The 20642-nt window shown below is 39.4% G+C and overlaps 1 protein-coding gene across 3 annotated transcripts in view; it reads right to left on the reverse strand.

Annotated features, from left to right (window-relative positions):
- Window positions 1–9995, reverse strand: part of rap1gap2a (RAP1 GTPase activating protein 2a) — a 100777-nt gene extending 90782 nt beyond the window's left edge. The window contains exons 1-2 of one of the 3 annotated variants that reach the window (XM_047161404.2): window positions 9856–9995; window positions 3546–3581 (exon numbers count right to left, since the gene is read on the reverse strand). In XM_047161404.2, coding sequence (XP_047017360.1) covers window positions 3546–3581; window positions 9856–9899 — 80 coding nt within the window. In that variant the 5' untranslated portion in view covers window positions 9900–9995. Of the gene's footprint in view, window positions 1–3545; window positions 3582–6339; window positions 6431–9855 lie in introns of those variants that run through there. The other 2 variants (XM_017490580.3, XM_053687493.1) reach the window with 2 other exon arrangements.
- Between the last annotated feature and the right edge of the window lie 10647 nt (window positions 9996–20642).

Raw genomic sequence — 20642 nt, forward strand, 5'->3', positions numbered from 1 at the left:
ACGCACACACACACACACACACACACACGTATACTGATTTCCATGGATCCTGACAAGAAAAGGGATTTTATTGTAGTGTTAATGAAAACAGTATGTATGCTGTGTGTATGATGTGTGTATGATCTGTGTATGCTGTGTGTATGCTGTGTGTATGCTGTGTGTATGATGTGTGTATGATCTGTGTATGCTGTGTGTATGCTGTGTGTATGCTGTGTGTATGCTGTGTGTATGATCTGTGTATGCTGTGTGTATGCTGTGTGTATGATGTGTGTATGATGTATGTATGCTGTGTGTATGCTGTGTGTATGCTGTGTGTATGCTGTGTGCATGCTGTGTGTATGATCTGTGTATGATGTGTGTATGATATGTGTATGATATGTGTATGATCTGTGTATGATGTGTGTGTGCTGTGCGTGTGCTGTGCGTGTGCTGTGCGTGTGATGTGCGTATGATGTGCGTATGCTGTGCGTATGATGTGCGTATGATGTGCGTATGATGTATGTATGATGTGTCTATGATGTGTGTATGATGTGTGTATGATGTGTGTATGCTGTGTGTATGATGTGTGTATGATGTGTGTATGATGTGTGTATGCTGTGTGTGTGATGTGTGTGTGATGTGTGTGTGCTGTGTGTGTGCTGTGTGTGTGCTGTGCGTGTGCTGTGCGTGTGATGTGCGTATGATCTGTGTATGATGTGTGTATGCTGTGTGTATGCTGTGTGTATGCTGTGTGTATGCTGTGTGTGATGTGTGTATGCTGTGTGTATGATGTGTGTATGATGTATGTATGCTGTGTGTATGCTGTGTGTATGCTGTGTGTATGCTGTGTGTATGCTGTGTGTGTGATGTGTGTATGATGTGTGTATGATGTATGTATGCTGTGTGTATGCTGTGTGTATGATGTATGTACACAAACTGCATTTTTATGGAAACAAGGCAAAAGGCTGGAACCAAAGCCTCTAGAAACACCTGTGCCCATTTGTATCAGCCAGCTTTGATGTTTATGTCTTTGTTCTTCACCTTCTTCATCTTCTCTCATTATGAAACCTGATACTAAGCTGTGAAAACAGCAAAAAAAAACAACAACTAACAAACAAACAAACAAACAAACAAAAAAACTAGCAATACGGCACATTGCGCATTCAGTTTTCTCTCCCATTTTATATGTATATAAGGAATTAAACACGACAGGGCGTGCTCTTATAGTCACGAGAGGCTTTAGACCATAGCGACATGTCAATGATCATCATTTTTTATTTAGTAATCAACGACATGTTGTGTTTAAAGCTAAGTTTATTATTGTGGAACATTCACAAGACCAGTAAGTTCCTGGTATCATGTAGCCATAAACAGTCATTCCCTCACCATCTCTTTTCTAAGAAACCACAAAGCAGAAGCTAACACCGGAGACTCCTTCCATAAACGTCAAATAAACATCTCCTTACAAAGCCCCCCCCAAAAAAAAAAAAAAAAAACAATGCCACCATATGAATGCGTACGTTATGCATATAAGTTCATCTTTATTAAATAACAAACAGGGTTTTTTTTCTTCATTGATGACTTCGATTATGCCGAGCGTCTGAGAAACAAAGCCGTGTGACCGAGTCGTTACGTTATTCTTAGAACTGTAAAAATAACGTATTCGAACAAGCGCATCTCCTGTATTGCGTTGTTGCTACATTACTACTGTATTTAAAAACTATATCGTATTTAATTTCTTGTCGCTAGCTGCTACTTCAATAGCTGCTACGGTATAAGCTAATCCTCTGAATACTATGTCATAGTATGTTATGTTTACATTCACAGCATTTTTTACTCCCTGTTATATCTGACACTTCCAGACTAGAACTGTGTACTGGTCGGCGCTACGCTGTCACTTACTGTGCCTATTGTCCTTGTTTTAGTAGTTACTGTACTGTCTTGTGTTGTTTCTACGTGCACTTTATGGAGAAATGTGTAGATCTTATTCAGTTCTGTGTCGTCTCATGTGGTTAGTGTGTTGTTTTACGTAGCACCGTGGTCCTGGAGGAACGTTGTTTCATTTCGCTGTGTACTGTACCAGCTGTATATGGTTGAAATGACAATAACGCCACTTGACTTGACTTGGCATGAGTGATTTGAATTACAGCTGGAGCTACTGTCAGAGCTGCTGTTATAGAAAATGAATCCACACCTTCTGAGGAATCAGATTCAAGAATTCAAGACTATAAACTTGTACGAAGGACGAGTAATCACGTGCGTCGTCGTTAAGACGAGATCAAATCAAACCAATCTGCTATACGTAGATCACAGGGAATCTCTGAGGATCCAGATGTGGAACTGAACCGAGAACCAGATCGTATGCAACTTTTGCATCTTTTCCGGGTCCGGATTAGGCATCAGCTTCAGTACCAGCAGTGAGGTGAACCTCATTCCCTCTGACATTTATATTCTGTCTGGGTATTTTTTTAACTGAGTTACGCCTACATTGGGCTTTCATAACATCTTCATAAGGATCGCATGAATCTTTTATAAAGTAATGCTGGAGGATTTATGCATTAAGTGTGCGTGTGTGTGTGTGTGTGTGTGTGTGTGTGCCTCGTATAGCTCTACAAACGTTTCTTGGTATCCTTTATTTCTATTCTTAATAGTGAGGGGTGGAAAACACTTGCGTAATTGGGACTTCATTACTATACGTATAGTATTCATTTGAGTGTTATTGAAAATGAATGCTCGTACTCTAACGTAATTACATTTCCAAGGAAGGAACGCTCTTTACAAATCTCAAAGATCTCCTGTTCTCTCTAGCCATTGACTGTACACTTAGCTCCAGTGCATTTTATTCACATTTCAGTTTAAAGCATCCAATCGAATTCATTCGTGTCGGAAATAAAAACGGAAAAGAATCACGTTAATCTCCTTCATTTCATCAGTTAAATATATTTACTATTTAATACACCATTACATCTTTTTACTTTCACCATACTTACATTTATTTTTTTATTTTTTTTTTGTTCTGGATACATCCACTTTTAAGTGAGCAGTATTTTGACACATTATGTACAGTACATTTTCACTTCTCAGAGTACAGTGGTGTTCTATTCCACCAGAGGAAAGTAAATCGACATTTTCCATCAGTATGAACAAATGAATTATTTTATCGCCGCAAGTCTGATATAAGATTAGTCAGGACACTGTTGGGTTTCTGTGTGTAGAGTATCGTCATTCTGTGTTTGGTGATGGGAAACGGGAGGGGTGTGAGAACCCCTGCTGGGCAAACAACTCACTCCTCTATACAATAACATTGTATACAACAATATAATTATAACCTTTAAACCTGGTAGGCTAGGTAAAAAATGAAATACTTGTGCAAAACTGCTAATTCTTAAAGCTCTGAGTGTCTGGTTTCATACGAGCCATTAACCATTGTTGAGAAATAAATTCAGTGCTGAAAACTGGCACCACCAAAACAGTCAAAACAGTCTGCTAAAAAGAGTTATTTGGCGTAATTTCTCTGCACTCATCCATATATCCACTCCTTATCGTACATATTATTGATGACTCACCTGGCTTTCAGAGCTGCAACACTGGTCTTGTCAATCCTAGAAAGAGGAGGAACGAGAGAATATTAACACTCTTATAAACCTTGGGATGGAATGAAACGTGTGCACGTCACATGTCACTCCTGTGATTAGGTCTGAAATATAACAATAAACCTAATCCGATCATTAATTATTAATTGCTATTCACTCATTCATCTTCAGTCAGGGTCGTGATGGATCCAGAGCCAATCCCAGAAACACTGGGTGGGCACACATACATTCTCAGAGTGGCAAATCCATCTATAGGCATGTTTTTAGGAGTTAGGCGGAAACCGGAGAACCCAGGGGAAACCCACACAGACACGGGGAGAAACTCAACCTAGACAGTCACCTGAGCTCGAACCCCAGATCCTGGAGCTGTACAGATACAACATCAGTGTATCACCCTGACTGCTGTTAATCGATCAATAATAATCAATCGCTTAACCATTTTTGGAAGAATCCTATATGATATAAAGCTATCATTCATTTAAGAAAAGACATCCATATGAAATTAAGTGTTTTTTTTTATAGTTATAGCATTGGCGGAGTTTGGGCAGGGGCGCCTAAACAAAACATAGATCGAATGTCCAATCCGAATCACTTCTTTACAAAATTGGTTGTGTGATGCAATTTGTTTACGTACGCGTCATTTCCCTTTAGAACAGTAACAGGCAGAGAGGACTTTTAGCCGTCTGAAACTCACCACAAGTTACTTTCGGTCAAGCATGGGTGAGTCACGACTGTCCGATTTTAGCACTGCTCTGCATCAGAAGGGAAACTGACATTGACAAGGACAAGGTAGTCGCCAGATTTGCCAAAGAAAAGGCGAAGAAGATGAAGTTTTAAATATAGCCTCAATGCCGTGTGTTGTGTAGCGTATAACCTGGTGTATGGTTCTCATTTGAAAAACTTTCCCCCCTTTGAACATGTTTAATGAGTTTGTTCAGTTCAGAGCTCGTTTTTCTTAATCAGACAGTCTGATTGTTTACGCCGGATAGCATAACAGGTTGTGGCGGTCAATGGATTTTTAAGTTTGTTTGTAGTTGGTAATACTGCACCGTTGTGGTTTGGTCTAATGTAGGCCTAAACGTTGCTGAACGCCTTTACTGTTTTGTTTTTTTTAACCCTATTTTGACCCTAATATTGTTTTTGTAAACAATAAACCCACGATACTGACCGCGCGTGTGTACTACGTGTGTGATTTGAAAGATTGCTTAGGATACACAATACCTAAGCCTAGCCGACATTGTTTTGGTTTGCCGATCCAGACTTGCATTTACTGCTACTGTTTTTTATTATTATTATTATTATTATTATTATTATACAACCAGATTAATTAATAATAAGGGGGCCCTGAATATTTCTCGCTCTCCATCACCCCCCCCCCCCCCCCCCCCCCCCCTTTGCTGCGCCACTGAGAGTACATGACAGATGATTACTTGGGTATTTTTACAGACTGGATTTCACTTAAAAAAAAATACCGTCTGCACAATCACAACGTAACATCGCTGCAGATCGTTATAAAGATCATTATAAATAGACTTCACATTGAGTGAGAGTTACTGTGTGTAATCCGAATGGATGTTTATTGGGTTTACAGTTTAACAATGCATGTAAGATAAAATATATATATATATATATATATATATATATATATATATATATATATATATATATATAATTTGTATATTATATTGTACTTTTTATATTACTCACTTATTATTATATCACTTATTATTATATCACTTACGTAAGTATTATGTCACTATAGCCTACCTCCATGCACATTCTTCCTGACAGGTCTTAAAAAAAAAAAAAGTAAATTTTTTTTCTGTTGACCTTGCCACATTTTTGGATGGTTGTTTTTCTTACACAACAAGGTACACCAAAGTTTCATTTTTCACTCTCAGTTGTATAGAGATACATAAACGTACAGCTTCCATTTTCCACCCTGAAAGCATTGGGGACACAAACATTTGCACATATCACATATCATCATATGTATATATATATATATATATATAAAATTATTATATAATCATAAATGAAGGCTGAGATGACGTGGATTGAATTGTTAGATAGTGTGTTTACTCGATGTTAGAAATTTAGACAGGGTTTTAATCATCCGGAAAATACCATCTGGCCATGAGCTATGATGAAGGCTCAAAAAGAGGTGTTTATAAACGTATTTTTGGAACGAAGTGTGTTTGAAAAGCCCGCCTCGTCGACAGATTAGGGATGTCACGTCCTGTTTTTTTGCCACATTACCCACGTTAGCACAGGCAAGTGTATTTCTGTCAAAGAGGGAAAATTATTTGTTTACGCCAAACAAATTGAGCTAAGCGCTGAAGTTCTAGCGGTGAATTACGCATAAAAAAATTAATTCAAACCGTGAGTTGTGTCGAACGGAGGAAGGTGTAGAGATGGATTAAACTGCATCGCCATGGTTACAGTTTGGGTACAGGCTTCCAGTCGACATTGTGCGTGTGTGTGTGTGTGTGTGTGTGTTCAACTCATTTAACAATTTCCATATTAAAATTTCACACAGTATGGAATGATATGATAATGGAGATGTGTTATCACGGAGATCACACGCTGGATAACATGCATAGTGTGTGCGTGTGTGTGTGTGTGTGTGTGTGTGTGCATGGCTTCTAGCCTATAAGTACACTGAGTTCAAATCGAGACAGTGTTATATTTACTAAAGAATGAGACATAATACTTTTTATCCATTTATAGTTGCATTTAATGCTGCGGAACGTCCAGTATTACTTACGTCATAGCAGCTATGACTTCCGATATTCTCGTCAGGAACCTCTGAAGAACTCTTTACTTCTGTAGCAATGTAGATGAATGTGTATGTGTGTGTGTGTGTGTGTGTGTGTGTGTGTGTGTGTAGCTCCTGGCCTTTGCTATAAATAGCTGAGCATGGCCATGAGCCTGGTGTGCGGTTTAGAAAGAGAACATTGTGTCATAAAATCGCAGCGATTCAAGTTTGTCCAGCCCTAATGTGTTTTTCTCCTTCATAAACTACTCCCTGGGTCCTGTTACCTCATCTTCTCTCATCACTGCCAAGCCGTCAGTGTGTATGTGTGTGTGTGTGATAAGATCAGTCTCTTTGATTACCAAATAACCAGTGAGTACACACAATGCGAGACAGGGACACAGCTACAACTGCGCCACGGCTTGTTCAATTTCCTGCTTCGTTCGTCTCACTAGATAAGGTAAATAAAGCGACACTGTGTTTTAGCTCCGTTCAAAGAACAGCAGATGGATTCCATAATACATCTCTGTTCTTGTGTCGTATGGGAGACATTTATGGATGAATAACCCTGCCATCTCTGCTTCTCTACATACGGTATAATCTCACAGAACAGAGCTCGAAATAGAGATGAGATAGGAATATAATCTCACAGAATATAATCTCTCACGCGCACACGTGTCCGGTTGAGGAAGATTCATTTCGGTTCCTTTTAGCCTAACGAGCATGTCCTCTACGAGGATGATCCTAGAGTTTAACTCATAGGCCTGGTGAGAATGTATTTACACAAGCTAGGAGGAAATAGAAATACTTGTGCAGCTGAATGCATAAAAGGAACCGTTTGAATATCAAATTTCTCCATCAGGAAATATGTCATGTTACTTTTACCACCCAAAGCTTATTTTCCAATAAAAGTACGTTTAGAAGTGTTTCATTCCTCTTAGACTGCAGCAGTTTGCCAACAATGACATGTTGTAATTGTTATATTGTGGAAAGGTCACAGTGGTTTAGTGGTTAGAATGTTTTCCTCACACCTCTAGGGTTTGGAGATCGAATCCCATCTCCACCCTGCGTGCACGGAGTTTGCATGTTCTCCCCGTGCTGCGGGGGTTTCCTCCGGGTACTCCGGTTTCCTCCCCCAGTCCAAAGACACGCATGGTAGGCTGATTGGCATTTCTGTTGAGGCGTGCGATGGGTTCCATGGATGGAAACGTCGTGAAACGTCCATGAAACAAGTTTTCGTTCCTGTTATCGCTTCGATTATATCAGGTCTAACCAGTCGTTCCTTCACTTCCTGTTAAAGTTAATAAGACAAAGAATGCGGTTCGCCACGTTATGAGAAACGACGGCGTGTCCGTCCTGAAAACCTTTCTTTGCCGTAAAACTTTAAAAGATTAAAATATACAGTCCCTCACAGAAAACTTCGCCAAATCAAAGATTGCATTTACTTTATTTTTTTAAATCTGGTTATTTGGACCGTCTGCCCTGCAAGTCCATGATTCTTTAGTTGTTAAAAAAAAAAAAAAAAAACACAGCACATCAATATCAACCTGTGATTTGGAGCTGCACTACTGTCAGAGCCTCTGTTATGTAAATAGAAACACACAGAGCGTGCAGTTTTATAAATATATATATATATATATATATATATATATATATATATATATATATATATATATATATATATATATATATACAGAGAGAGAGAGAGAGAGAGAGAGAGAGTAGTGTAACACAAAGCAGAGTTAGTGTTACTGATCATTTTCATATAAAAGCATGTGCGTTATTCCACTTATACCACAGGAAATTTGCCAAGGATTACAATTTTTTTAAAGGTTTAAAGGTTTTAACAGTTTATAGTAAAAGATTTAATGTTGTGTAACATCCGAGACACAAGTTATCACTTGATTTATAGTATAGTATATAGTATAGAAACCATATAGAAACCTGAGACTCCTTCCATAAATGTTAAATATAAATAAACATCTCCTAATAAAAAATTTTTTAAAAATCACTACATCAACGAGTTTGCTTTGTTACACAACAAAGAGGTTTTTTTTTTTTGTTTTGTTTTTTTTTTTTTTTTTAATCCACTCATTATTAGTCAGTGTGGAGCGTTCACCCTTTAAGTCCCTATGTATGTGCTGTTACTACGGAAACAATAACGTATTAGAACGAGTGCGTGAATATTAACCTTCTACACACCTTCTGGTCAACACCGTCTGAGCAATTTATCTTTAAAATAAGTGGCTATAAATTATGATAAACAATAACAGTAAACAGTAAAGTGCGATATTAATTAACACTACTTATTTTCGAGTGTGTGTGGTTTTTATTTGTTGTTGATCAAACAGCCGAATAACCTCTTAGGCTCCTTTAAATTTACAAACCCAAAGGATTTTAAAATAAATAAATAAATAAATAAATAAATGAAATATTAAGCCAATATTATATTATAAAAGTGAACACTATCCACTAAATTATTTGAAGTTCCCTGGTGGAAAATATATATATATATATATATTTTTTTTTTGTTTGTTTTTTTTTTTTTTTATCGCACTTCAAATATATGTGCTTTTTCAATAGGACACTGAAAATATACTAACAAAGAATTGTACCATCTTTAAATAAATAAAAAGCATATTAACATCATACTTTTACCAATTTTCACAATAAAACTTTTAACACACTTTAAAATAATTGTAATGTAGTATATATACATATATATTAGAAAAATATACTTAAATTGAAAATTCCGTGAATTATTTTTTCCGTTCACTTACTTGAACTTTATTTTATATATATATATATATATATATATATATATATATTTATATATATATTTATTTATTTATTTATATATATATAAATATTTATATTTATATATTTAATTTAATATATTTAATATTTATATTTATTAATATTTATATTTATATTTATTTATATATATATAATATATATTTATATATATATATATATATATCAATATATATATATTGGTATTTTTTTAAACTGTATGCTCAAAATGATCATTGCAACAATCCACTGAACGCGTATTTTACAAATACATTATTTCATATCCCGAAGTTGTAGAATATCTGAAGTTAAATTTGAGTGTAATTTTTGAGTTTACGTATTCAAGCTTGGAATTCACTTCATCACTTGGACATTTCTTTCAGAGAGTGTTCAAATGTATGACTAACGCGTTGACAGCCCTTTTTTTAAAACTATATTTTTAAATATAATAAGTGTACAGGCTACTCTTGTAATTGTGATTTAAGTGTAAGTATGTTTAATAAGTTAATAACTGTCCGAGTTAATAACTGTCCAAGTTAATAACTGTCATGTTACAATCGTACTCGTTTAAACTGGCGATCTGCTCTGAAAAACCTCTAAATCCCTGACTCTAGGGTAGCTACAACACACTCAAGTCCTCCATTAAACTCTAATTCACTGCATCAGAAAGTCCAACATTTAAATATTAAACCCAAAAAGAGAACTGTGAGTCAGAGGCCAGAAAACAGAACGTACCAGCCAAGTCCCCCGAAAGACACACTCCTCTTCCTCCTGAGCATGCTGACTGCACCAGCTGGGTCCAACTCCCACACACACACTTTCTCACACAACTCTCGCCTGGTCTCGCACTTCACCTGTGCACGCTGACGCACTTTTAGAGGGCGAGAGAGAAAGGAAGTGAAGGGAGGGACGAATGTTTACAAGTTTCTGTTGTTCTCTAATCACTCACCATCGCTTTCTGACTTTTTTTTCTCACTCTCACTCCATTTCTTTGTCTGTCTGTCTGTCTGTCTGTCCGTCTGTGACTGTAGAAGTGTTTTAATAAATTCAGCCAAGCAGAGCCGTGCAGTAGAATACATTTCTATAGCTGCAGAGATATGTGCAAATGTTTGTGTCCCCAATGCTTTCAGGGTGGGAAATGGAAGCTGTACGTTTATGTATCTCTATACAACTGAGAGAAGTGAAAAATGAAACTTTGGTGTACCTTGTTGTGTAAGAAAAACAACCATTCAAAAATGTGGCAAGATCAACAGAAAAAAAATTACTTTTTTTTTTTTTTAAGACCTGTCAGGAAGAATGTGCATGGAGGTAGGCTATAGTGACATAATAATTACGTAAGTGATATAATAATAAGTGATATAATAATAAGTGAGTAATATAAGTACAATATAATATATATATATATATATATATATATATATATATATATATATATATATATATATATATATATATATATATATATATATACCCAGAGGTGCTTCCTGGACTTTAAGGGGTTAATATTTTAATATACTACATCCAGCACTTGGACTTGTTTTCCATTCATGTTACCAAAACAAACAAAGATGGAGAATATGAGCTAAAGGTCATGAGTCGGACAACTGCTGCACATGCCCAGTGTGATGTTTTCTATTGTTGTGGATGGGGAAGTTTTGGCAAATGAACTGAAAATTTTGGCCAGTGTGGCCAAATTAAAAAACAAAACAAAACAAAAACAATGTTACTGCAGACTTGATCTAAGGCCTGAACTTAACCAAAGAATGAAAAATCAAAAGGTTGGGGGATTTTTAAAATAATTACTTGAGCTAAGTCATTGTACAAACGCCAAAATACAATACATAAGATAAGATAAGATAAGATGTACCTTTATTGATCCACCATATGGGAAATTCAAAACATTTCTTCAGCTATGTCAGAAAAACATGAAAACTACCATTTCAAACACGCCTACAATGGACTTTACTTATTGACGTTATATACCATCACTGTAAAGAGGAAACGTAAGTAAGAATTATCTAACATAGTCTTGTGATGTTAAAATGCAACTTTGTTAATCGGCGCACATGCCTGAATTGTATTACGTAGCTGTAAAATCGCAGTCAAACAATTGTAACTGGTATGAAACAGTAAAACGTTAAATCCAGCCGAAATTACCAGTCGTATGGCGCGTGTGGTCCGTGGTTTCTTCAGTTCCCCACTCACAACTTTAATTATTGATGTCCAAGATGGATTCATCTTATTTTGTCAGACACTTTGTAAAAATACCAACAAAGCTAGTACATGTCATGAAATTCCTCCTCTCTGAGACAATTTGTTTTGTCTATATAGTCATACGATTGTGCATTTTGGTATGATCTGAGACTTGTCTCTGCCCCGTCTTATCTTTAGTCTATCTCCCTATTGTGTATTGATTGTACTCACCTGTTTTTAGTTCACTCCTGATTATTTGTGTCATTTACGCCTTTCTGTGTCTCTGTTACAGAATACATTTTTACCGTGTCTCCGTATTGATTTTTCTTGTTTCCTCATTTCCCTTGTTTTGTATTTCTTGTTCTGAGCACTTCCTGGTTTAGACCCTCAGCTGTTTACCTATATTGTCCTATATTATGGATTATCCGTGCCTGTGTCTTGACCAATGGTACAAATTATGACTGTGATTGTCGGATTTGCCGGAATAAGCTACGTGCTACGTTTATGTACCAGCTTCATCATCTTCATGCATGTTACAGTATGAAGCCTAACACGTACATCAAACTTTAACACATTTTAAACAACAGTGGTGTGTATACAGTATATCATACTGTGGGCAGTAGGCTATACATTTCGGCTACTACTGATTCTCATTGTAATTAAACAAGCGACAACAGTATCAGTCGTTGCAAGGAACTGCAAATGACACAGGTGACTTGCCCCTTGCTAATGTCAATAATGGCTCTGCTGTATCTCCAGCTGAGATTGCAAATTGAATGATTACATTGCGAGTGTTGGAGGAATTCCAGTTGAGTGTAACTCAATCTGCTGAGTAACAGGAGTATGTTTCGCTCTTCGGTGTTCAAAGCATGTCGCAGAGAATTCAAACACCATTTCCTTCCTTCCTTCCTTCCTCCTTTGCTCCTCTCTGATGTGCTGATATGGTTTTCTGATCAAAGCCGCTGTTGCGATTTGAATGGAAACGCATTGTCTGATTCACTCCAGCTAAGGACAGCTGAAGTGCACGGGATGGATAATGGATCACGGTCGTCATCGGGGACGCACATCCTCTTCACTCCCCTTCTGTTCTCTCTCTCAGGGGATTAATGCAGGATGTGTCAGAACATCAATCTGTGTGTTAATGAGATGAAGAGCGCCAGTTGAACGTTTCTCTTTAGCCTGTTGGAGTGGGTGAGAACTTTCATGGCTCGCGGCCTTTTTGTGAGAGCAATTCTCCATTGATTCATGAGAATTAAATGGCACATAGTAATGTCACACCTATAAACGCACACACCGAGGTACATTCTGTCCAGTCGCGTCAGACCAGATCCAATAAGTGTAGCTACATGATGAAACTAACCAACTTGGGTCACCTTCAATTCATCATTAGAGCTTTGTTTGTGCTGGAAAAGCATACAAGCATGCCAGGTTCAGACTGACGGTGCACTTTTTTCACCTGTAGACACTCATTATTTACACAAAACAAATACTTGATCATTACAGCCCAGACCAGGTTGAGAAAGTCAGTCCAGACTTGGTCAGTCAATACCCATCCATTGAATCCAGTTCGTCCTGGAGGATTCCCAGAGAAGTCACCTGGGAGACAGAATCTCTCCTTGGGACCTGGGTTTGTCCCAGGGGCTCCGTCCAGTAGGTAGTTACAGTAGCTCCTTTTGATTTGGAGGCGCAGCGTCTCTAAGTGAGTTCCTCACATTTGGGTAATTACCTCCTTCCCATTACCTCGGGTGAGGACAAGGACATAGATGGGCTACCTGCATTCCATGTTATGAAGCATTTCCGTATTGAAATTTAGCGACTCTTGCATCTCTGCCAACATTGCTTACATTCGGCAGTGCAGTGAGACAGGTCATTTCATCTCAAGTGGTCCAATGCAGGTTGCTCAATTGTTTTTAATTTTCCTAATGTTTTTTTTGAGTGATTACCTCTATGTATTGGCATTCCAGAACCACCAGTTGTTGTTTTTTTATTATTAATTTACTTGGTTTAACTATGATGGTCATCTTTGTGTAATGGCATACAACAAATTTTGGTCATACAGCTTGTTACGGAAACCTCAGTATCGTGGTTCAGCATGAGCCTAGCTCATTGAAACAAAAACTAAACTCTAGAGCACATTATAAGGTACATGAACGTATATAAACATTTTCCACATTCTTGTTCCTTAGACTTAGAACTCAAGTCTAAATGTAATGCTGAAGATTGCTCACGGTTCCACTTTTAGGGTCAGTTTATAATGGGAAAGGTTCGAGTCTAAGTCTTAATATTTTTAGGGGGGTACCTAGGTAAGTTTAGTGTGCATGCAGAACATTTCATGTTTAAAATTTCTCTTATTTTTTATGGAGGCGAGAAAGTGCAATTTATTTAAATTCCCGTCTTTCGGATTGAATATCTCTGGTGAGGGACCAGATACAAACCTGAAATTTTCACAGAAATAAGTCCTCTATAGTAGCATTCTACTGTAAAAAAATGTGAATTTGAGTTTGGGGATAATCTCTGCAGGAGAGTAAACCTTCGGGGCCAGATTTGAAGAACCAGCCTGATCTATCATGTTGGTACAGGTGTACAGTTGGCATGCGTGAATAGATTTTATGCAAATATGGAATCAACAAAAACAATTACAAAAATTAAAAATGGTCAAGCAAACCAACTTTGCAATTATTGGACATCTTGAAATAGAATGACACTTACATTTATAGGTGTGTGTGTGTATGGCAAAGCATACAGCTTAAATCCTTTCTTCAGACTGCTACAAAAGTATTCTTACATATCTGATCAGTGCCATTGACATTCATCTTCAGGAGCTCTTGTAGACACTGAGTGTAATCAAAAGAGCCTGAAAGTTACCACCGCAAACCACTAAATTAACCTGACTTCATCTGTTTGTCAATCTCACAAGGTCCACTCAGATCATGGCAAGAACAACATCATCTGCAAATAACATGGATGTTTTTCATCCAACAGAACCACAAGCAGTAGTGGAAACAAGACACACCCTTGAGAGACTCTGACCCCAAACAGTATATACCACTTATATATCCACAAAAATAGACAGGCAAATTAATATGTCACGTATTGTCACATATTGAGTCAAGTCAGCACCAGTTTCAGCTACCTTGGACTTCTTTTCCCATCAGCCCTCACAGATTCGGTTTGTCTTGTACTTACATTTTACAGATGCTTTCATCCAAAGCAACTTACGAATCAGGAAATAGAAAGCAAAGCCATATATCAAGCAGAGAACAGTACAAGGAGTGTTATCATACAAGATTTTGAATTGAGTTCTAGAGTCAATTTGAAGGGTCTGGAAAGAATACCTCATACCTCTTTGAGTAGCTACTACCAGGCACGTAATTCCCCCTCACGCCGCTATGGTACATACTTCTGAGTTGTCCAGTGTTTGTTTACATTGGCACGTGTGTTTTGTTTTGGTTCGTGTCTTGTCGTCTCACATGTCTCGTCACTGGCTGCCTCTCTATTGTGTCATGATTACTCTCACCTGTTTTCAGTTTGCCCTTTGATTAGTCTGTGTATTGAAGCCCTGGTGTTTCTTTGTTCGTGGTGAAGTATACACTCTGTGTCTTTTGTTCCAGTTGATACCAAGCTGTTGATTCATTGTCTTACTGTATCTAGTTTCTGGTGTGTTTTTTTTGTGTGTTTTTCTTTTATCTTGCCTGCCATAGTTCACACTGTTTGTTAATAACCTGAACCTAGCCTGAATCTTGACTCTGTCTTTGGATTAAGTCCCTGTTTTGTTTGCTGCACTTGCGTCCGTACCTGCATCGTGACCGAATTTTAATAAAAAGCCTGCACGTGCATCCACCATGCTTATCTGATGGTTTATATTAGTAAATACGGTATGTTTTCAGTATAATGTATAATACTATAAAACATGCATTATACTATAGGAAGGCTATTGTATACAAAAATTATTTATTATAAAAAAATATATATTATTATTTATATAAATTGTATACTAAAACAGTCAGAGAGACACACAGGGAAAGAAAGAGAGAGAGAGAGAGAGAGAAAGGGAGTGTGACAGAGAGAATTGGCACACTGCCGGCGAGTCAAGGTTAATCATAAATACAAATGAAAGAGGCGGAATGGAAAGAAATTATGTGAAAGGAAGAGCCACTCATGGACGATTGAAAACGGGACCAAACTGGTGATTATGAAAGTGTGCTTTGAGTTTGACTTTAGTCACTGCAATCTAGGATTTAATTTCGTTTTTACGAGCAGAATCAACGAAGGATTGTTGTTGTTGTTTTTTTTTTCTTCACATGAGCAAAATAACACATCTGGTCGGTTTTCCCAATTTGTCTTAATGAATATGCAAATTGGTCAGTTTCTATTTAGCATACCATGGGAGGCAGGATGCAAGTGTTTTATTAAGAGAGATCCAAGAAGTTCATCGCGGGAGTCAGACGGAGTAATCACAGTCATTTCCACATTTACAGGTCAGGTACACAGGCATGGGTCAAACACAACAACAGGGGTGCGTAGAAACAACCGCTTGATAATGTAAAACAGTTGGTGGCAAACAAGGGGCCTCATTTACTGTGTCGAGCTGGAGACAAACCGATTTATTCACAAATCGTTCTCGGGTGAATGTCGGTATTCAAGAAAATCGCGTGATTTCAGAAAAACATTCGTATCCTACTTTACGCATATGAAGATTAACTTATCTAAATCTTTACTGATCGGCTTCAAATCATATATATTGTGATGAGTTACTGCACTTTTATATGCAGATTGCACGGTTAAGTTTAAACAGCTTGTGTTCTTCAGTTACACATACAAATTTCATGAATATTTTATGAAACCCTGACAATTCTTATTAATGGCATTAAGTAAAGAAAAAATCCATCCATCCTCTATACCGCTTATCCTTTTTAGGGTCATGGGGAGCCTGGAGCCTATCCCAGGGAGCATCGGGCACAAGGCAGGGTACACCCTGGACAGGGTGCCAATCCATTGCAGGGCGCAATCACATACACACTCATTCATACACTACGGACACGCCAGTCAGCCTACCACGCATGTGTTTGGACTGGGGGAGGAAACCGGAGCACCCCCCCGCAGCACGGGGAGAACATGCAAACTCCACACACACAGGGTCGCAGTGGGAATCGAACCCCCGACCCTGGCGGCGTGAGGCGAACGTGTTAACCTCTAATCCACCGTACTCCCTTAAGGAAAAAATAAATATGAAATAAATAAAGAAAGTAAACAAACAGAAATGCATAAATTAAGGGGGCATTCACATTGGGCAGTTCAGTCCGAAACAGTGCACGGTTTGCATGAAAAATCGCAATGTGAAAGCTGTCATGCGGACCGGGAAGCGCACCGTGGTACTGAACCCGAGAACTATAGGAGGTTGTCTGAATTCGGTCGCACTGGAACTGTGCCGCGATTCCCATGAATGTGAACACAACTCGTATTCGGGTCTTGTTCAGGAAGTAAAGTAAGCTTCGTGTGTGTTGATGACATCTGACAGCTGATGACGACATCATTAGTTTCCACAACACACATGTCCCATGAGTGACAGGAGAACACTGTGGAACACACAATAAGCTATTATGCTGTGCATAATAGCACCAAAATAATAATTTTTTTTTCATGCTGAGTCGCCCTGTGTTCTCTGTGATCAAGTGATCAAGGCAGCAGGGGGCGCTGGGAGCAATCGCACTTGGATTCGGACGGCAGCAAATGCGCCCAGTGTGAAAACCACCTAAGATTAATAAGACCAGTCATTCAATTAAGAATGTCGTGATTTAATGCTGTGCGACACTTTATCAAAGCCGGCACTAAGTTACCGATAAGTTATGGTATGGATATGGTATGTCTCAAGCTGTTACGTGCCGTATACTCCCTAGTGTGCTGTGGATCATTCGCTTCCTATAGACATATGTTCTTCTGCTTTTCTAAAGAGAAGCCACGAGGGATTTCTTTCCAAGAGTCACTAAAACTCTTCTCTCTGGAGGAAGAAAAGTATTGCAGATACTCTGCGAGATCTGTTGTTGTCAATGATCAGCTGTGCAACTGGTCATTTACAGCCAACTGGCATTCGTTCATCAACATAATGTCCACACTCAAGTGCAAATACAATCAGAGTTTCGGCAATTTTTGTAAATCTAGTGGAAACGTTTAGTTCAGTTCGGTTTGCACAAACATTTACACACAGCATTACTAAAGACGGATAAATAAGGCCCACTGACACACAGAGGAGATAAGAAGGCAAACTCATCAGGAGCCAAACACAGAACAGGTGAACACACTCAGGCAACAAAGCAATGACGGAACAGGGGCGTCATAGCAGAAACAAAGGCACAGGTGCGTAGTAAACAAATGCACAACGAGAATACAAAACAAAACTCGTGATGCGAATCTCACTGGGAATCACGATGCGCGCTAACAATGGGAAATAATAGAAGAATTTAACATTAACGGTGTTTACTGCAGCCTGAAAATAATACGCGCAAATCAGTACAACTAAAGGGCAGGTTATTATGACTGTATCTCACAGAGAGAGCATCAGAGAGGAGAAAGAGACAGAGAGAGACAGAGAGGAGAAAGAGACAGAGAGAGACAGAGAGGAGAAAGAGACAGAGAGAGACAGAGAGGAGAAAGAGAAAGAAAGAGACAGAGAGGAGAAAGAGATAGAGAGAGACAGAGGGGAGAAAGAGACAGAGAGAGACAGAGAGGAGAAAGAGAAAGAAAGAGACAGAGAGAGACAGAGAGGAGAAAGAGATAGAGAGAGACAGAGAGGAGAAAGAGACAGAGAGAGACAGAGAGGAGAAAGAGATAGAGAGAGACAGAGAGGAGAAAGAGACAGAGAGAGACAGAGAGGAGAAAGAGATAGAGAGAGACAGAGAGGAGAAAGAGACAGAGAGAGACAGAGAGGAGAAAGAGACAGAGAGAGACAGAGAGGAGAAAGAGACAGAGAGAGACAGAGAGGAGAAAGAGACAGAGAGAGAGCATCAGAGAGGAGAAAGAGACAGAGAGAGACAGAGACCGGAAAGAGACAGAGAGGAGAAAGAGACAGAGAGAAGAAAGAGACAGAGAGAGAGCATCAGAGAGGGGAGAGAGAGAGACAGAGGAGAAAGAGAGAGAAATATGAAAGAGACAGAGAGAGAGATAGCAAGAGAGAGAGAGAGAGCAGAGGAAGAGACAGAAAGAAGGACAAGAAGGAGAGACAGAGAGTATGATAGAGGAGGAAGAGACAGAGAGAGAGTATGATAGAGGAGGAAGAGACAGAGAGAGAGTATGAGAGGAGGAAGAGACAGAGAGAGAGTATGAGAGAGGAGGAAGAGACAGAGAGAGAGTATGAGAGAGGAGGAAGAGAGAGAGGGGAGAAAGAGACAGAGAGAGTATGAGAGAGGAGGAAGAGACAGAGAGAGAGTGTGAGAGAGGAGGAAGATAGAGAGAGAGAGGAGGAAGAGAGAGAGAGTATGAGAGAGGAGGAAGAGAGAGAGGGAGTATGAGAGAGGAGGAAGAGAGAGAGGGAGTATGAGAGAGGAGGAAGAGAGAGAGGGAGTATGAGAGAGGAGGAAGAGAGAGAGGGAGTATGAGAGAGGAGGAAGAGAGAGAGGGAGTATGAGAGAGGAGGAAGAGAGAGAGAGGGAGTATGAGAGAGGAGGAAGAGAGAGAGGGAGTATGAGAGAGGAGGAAGAGAGAGAGAGAGTATGAGAGAGGAGGAAGAGAGAGGGAGTATGAGAGAGGAGGAAGAGAGAGAGAGAGTATGAGAGAGGAGGAAGAGAGAGAGAGTATGAGAGAGGAGGAAGAGAGAGAGAGTATGAGAGAGGAGGAAGAGAGAGTATGAGAGAGGAGGAAGAGAGAGAGGGAGTATGAGAGAGGAGGGAGAGAGTATGAGGGAGGAGGAAGAGAGAGAGGGAGTGTGAGAGAGGAGGAAGAGAGAGAGGGAGTATGAGAGAGGAGGAAGAGAGAGAGGGAGTATGAGAGAGGAGGAAGAGAGAGAGGGAGTATGAGAGAGGAGGAAGAGAGAGAGGGAGTATGAGAGAGGAGGAAGAGAGAGAGAGAGAGTATGAGAGAGGAGGAAGAGAGAGGGAGTATGAGAGAGGAGGGAGAGAGTATGAGGGAGGAGGAAGAGAGAGGGAGTATGAGAGAGGAGGAAGAAAGAGAGGGAGTATGAGAGAGGAGGAAGAGAGAGAGGGAGTATGAGAGAGGAGGAAGAGAGAGAGGGAGTATGAGAGAGGAGGAAGAAAGAGAGGGAGTATGAGAGAGGAGGAAGAGAGAGAGGGAGTATGAGAGAGGAGGAAGAGAGAGAGGGAGTATGAGAGAGGAGGAAGAGAGAGAGGGAGTATGAGAGAGGAGGAAGAGAGAGAGGGAGTATGAGAGAGGAGGAAGAGAGAGAGGGAGTATGAGAGAGGAGGAAGAGAGAGAGGGAGTATGAGAGAGGAGGAAGAGAGAGAGGGAGTATGAGAGAGGAGGAAGAGAGAGAGGGAGTATGAGAGAGGAAGAAGAGAGAGAGGGAGTATGAGAGAGGAGGAAGAGAGAGAGGGAGTATGAGAGAGGAGGAAGAGAGAGAGGGAGTATGAGAGAGGAGGAAGAGAGAGAGACAGACAGAAACTTGGCTCTGAGGTCATGGCTCATGGACTTTATCTTCATCTCCCACTGTAACCCTGATGTTGTTGCTGCGTTGTTTATCTTTCCTCTCTTCCGCTTCTCTTCAGTCACACACACTCCTCCTGCCATGTTTCCCTTCTTCCTCCCTCCCTTCTTCCATCTGCCCTTTCCTTGTCTTTTTTTCTCATTTTCTCTCCATTCATGGCTCATTAGATCCTCTGTTGGATGTCGACTGTACAGTAATCTGGCTGAAGCTCACACACTGCTTTTTCTTCCTTGTTTTGTTTTATTCTCTCCTCCTTTCATCCTTTTCTCTCCTTCCCTTATACTTATCTCTGTCGTTCTCTTCACTCTCCTCATTCATGCACTTCCGCCATGTCTTCCTGTCTTCTTCTCTATAGTCAACACCTTTCCTTGTGTTTCCTGTCTTCTTTGCCTTATCACATTACATTTCCTTGTCTTCTCTTCATTCCTCTCCCCCTTGCCTCATGCATTCTGTTTTTTCATCTATCAGTTCATCCGTCCTTGTCTCAAACTGTGGCCCTCAATTATCTGCCCTTTCCTCATTTACTCCTCTTCCCTCGTTCTTCTTCTACTTCCTCATGTACTCCTCTTCCCTCGTTCTTCTTCTACTTCCTCATTTTCTCTTCTTCCCTCGTTCTTCTTTCACTTCCTCGTTTACTCCTCTTCCCTCGTTCTTCTTATACTTCCTCATTTACTCT

The sequence above is a fragment of the Ictalurus punctatus genome, chromosome 17, assembly GCF_001660625.3.
Source record: "Ictalurus punctatus breed USDA103 chromosome 17, Coco_2.0, whole genome shotgun sequence".
Lineage (NCBI taxonomy): Eukaryota > Metazoa > Chordata > Actinopteri > Siluriformes > Ictaluridae > Ictalurus > Ictalurus punctatus.